The 2,671-nt window shown below is 32.8% G+C and overlaps 1 protein-coding gene across 1 annotated transcript; it reads right to left on the bottom strand.

The window, feature by feature from the left end:
* Positions 1–878: 878 nt before the first annotated feature.
* Positions 879–1,837, bottom strand: LOC143920895 (uncharacterized). The gene is made up of 4 exons (XM_077443952.1): positions 1,679–1,837; positions 1,388–1,609; positions 1,151–1,314; positions 879–1,002 (listed from the first exon to the last, which is right to left on the bottom strand). Exons 1-4 carry the CDS (start codon positions 1,688–1,690, stop codon positions 924–926), a joined length of 477 nt encoding a protein of 158 aa, XP_077300078.1. The 5' UTR covers positions 1,691–1,837; the 3' UTR covers positions 879–923.
* Between the last annotated feature and the right edge of the window lie 834 nt (positions 1,838–2,671).

Raw genomic sequence — 2,671 nt, 5'->3', positions numbered from 1 at the left:
TAAAAAAACTATTGAAAATGTATGGTTTGAAGAAATTTCGGACGAAATGCTAAATCGTATTGTCCATGCCGGCACGTGTTGAGGCCTTCATAAAAGCAAAAGATCTACTAAATATTGGATTATTATGTATTATTGTCTTATGTCAATTACCTTTGTATTTTAATTAATAGAAAAATATATGCATACTATAATATTATTTTAGTTAAAGACACGAGGTACAACAAGGTGTAGGTATAGTTTTTTAATCCTACTTTCCCTGTCCAGTTGTTAAATAAGTCAGCTGTTAAAACTATATCGTAAAACGAACCGAAGATGACTTAAGAAGCGACCATTGACATTTTCTCCTCTGTCCCATTCTAGGTTCCTGGAAACTCCCTCACGTACCGCAGTGAATAGTTTAGGAGAGATTGTGTCTCCTTACCTTAATTATTTTCCTATGCTTAATCTATCTGTATCCGAAAAAAGTTTAACTGAAGTTGTTTTTAACCGAAGCCGAAATTTAAGCGAAACACTTAAAAAGGAATTAATTAATTTCGATTTTTTTTTTTACAATTATAATCTTAAATTTTAATACTAACATTTTTTTTGTTTCTTAGTTCACCTTCCTAAAAATTGTAACAAGAAAGTAAATAAAATAAAATGAGAATATTACTGTCTTGATATATGTATGTATGTAAATTAAAATGTTGATTTCAAATTTTTCAGTTTGCAGCATTATGATAAATATATGTAATAATAAAAAATATCAATGTTCGACTAAATACATATGTATAATAATAAAATACGTATATATTATTTTTAAGCATTTTTATTCACATATTCAACAAAATATTTGAGTAAAAAAATCACACGTTAAACAAAAACTTGAACATAATATTTGGTCGTTATAAAATCATTTTAAAAAGCTGACGCCAGTTCAAATCTCAATGATGATGGGGATTGTAATGGGTGGTGTAGTGTTGAGGGTGAACGTTGTGTCCACGTTGAACATGAGCGTTGAATCTGTAAGAAAAAAATCGTGAAAAATCAAACCGTGAAAAACAATCGAGGCCGTTTCAAAGTAGTTCAATTAGTATGAAATTTTGAAAGGAGGAAATTTTCAATTAAACTTTGTTGATCACCTTTTTTAATGGATTACAATTAAGCATACCCGTGTTTATCGGCACTGTACTGGACAGTCCTATGGGAACCATCAGCCTCGACGAGAGAATATTCTCCTTTTACGACATCACCATCCCTAGTTTCCCATTGGCTCTTCTTATCGCCAGTATGGGGATCAGTCACACCATAGTCAAATTTATAAGCAGGGTGGGCCTAAATATAATAATCGAATTATTAAAATTCAATTTATATTGCTAAAAATAGTTGGATATGGAAATATTATTACATGTTCATCGTAGTAATGTCCATGTCCGTGTCCGTGTCCATGTCCATGTCCATCGCCGTGTTCAGGCGCTGTGTATCCGTGGGATGGTCCGTCATGTCTGTAGATGTTTTGGGTGGATATGGCATGTCCGTGTCCACCGTGTCCTCCTTGTCCACCATGACCACCATAGCCACCATGGGGCCAGGCACTGCAGACAGCTATTAATGCGACGCAAAGTGCTACCTGTAATTATGATTTGATGTTAAAGATATTTTTTTGTAGTTTAAATATTATATTTTATATCATACTTACTTTGAAGAACATTTTGGCGGTTGCTGTTTGTTGCTTTGCGATTGATTGTTGTTCTGCTGAAACGACAGATCGATTGTACTGATACGAGCAATAGCTATACCTTTTATAGTGAAAATTTCGATATCTGTATCGGCGGGCAAAAAATCGTACAGCAGATGAAATTGCGTAAGAATTTTACGTAGATAGTGGCCGTTTGCAAAAGAATGTAACATTGAAATAATATTATTGTTACGAAGTTTAGTGTGGTGCATTTGCTTTCGAATAATATGGTGGAAACAGTCGATTGATTGGGCACGGTCAGTTGTGCTCGAGCAACAGTTTCCGTGCCAAGTGGAGCTCGACGACCTATTAGGACTTCGGGATACAAAATTATATACTTAATCGAATTATATCACACCAGTTGCGACAATATGTGGTTGCAAGTTGCGTTGGGTAGATAAAAAGACAATAGAATATGTAGAAATCGATGATTTCATAGAAAAAACAGACTAAACGCTCACATTTATGTAATTGAAATGCTGTTTACACTTATGCGACAAATAATTTTATACATACAAACATAAGATCATCATCGTCGAATATTATTTTAATATTATGTGTATGAATTTAATTTTTTTTACTTTTTGCCCAGTGTTCACCGGATGGATGAAATGTCCATAATTATTCACTCTGTTATTTACATACTATACGACAGCGTTTCTCAACCTGTGGTACGCGTACCACTTGATGGTACGTGGTTGATGGTTGGTGGTACGCGAAAAAAAATCAGTAATGGCGGACATGTAGGAATGAATGATTTACAATCATAAAAATAGAAAGATTTTTTATATCTTATATATAATTTCGAAAGAGACTTTGTTAGTTTGTATCTTTGTTTGGAAACTTCGAAAACAAAATAAAATCTCCAAAAAGACAATTCAATTGGTTGAATATTATATTTTTTTCGATTAAAATAAATTTAATAAAAAAACAAATGAATATTTACTATTAGAT

The sequence above is a fragment of the Arctopsyche grandis genome, chromosome 1 (assembly GCF_051622035.1).
Source record: "Arctopsyche grandis isolate Sample6627 chromosome 1, ASM5162203v2, whole genome shotgun sequence".
Taxonomy (NCBI): Eukaryota; Metazoa; Arthropoda; class Insecta; order Trichoptera; family Hydropsychidae; genus Arctopsyche; species Arctopsyche grandis.
This window is presented reverse-complemented; position numbering and strand designations above follow the sequence as displayed.

Bases quoted from the DNA above. Each gene is read 5' to 3' on its own strand.
- LOC143920895 (XM_077443952.1), bottom strand. The intron at 1,315-1,387 runs GTAATAATATTT...TATTATATTTAG, and splicing joins GACATTACTACGATGAACAT to GCCCACCCTGCTTATAAATT. The intron at 1,003-1,150 runs GTATGCTTAATT...TTTTTCTTACAG, and splicing joins TACAGTGCCGATAAACACGG to ATTCAACGCTCATGTTCAAC.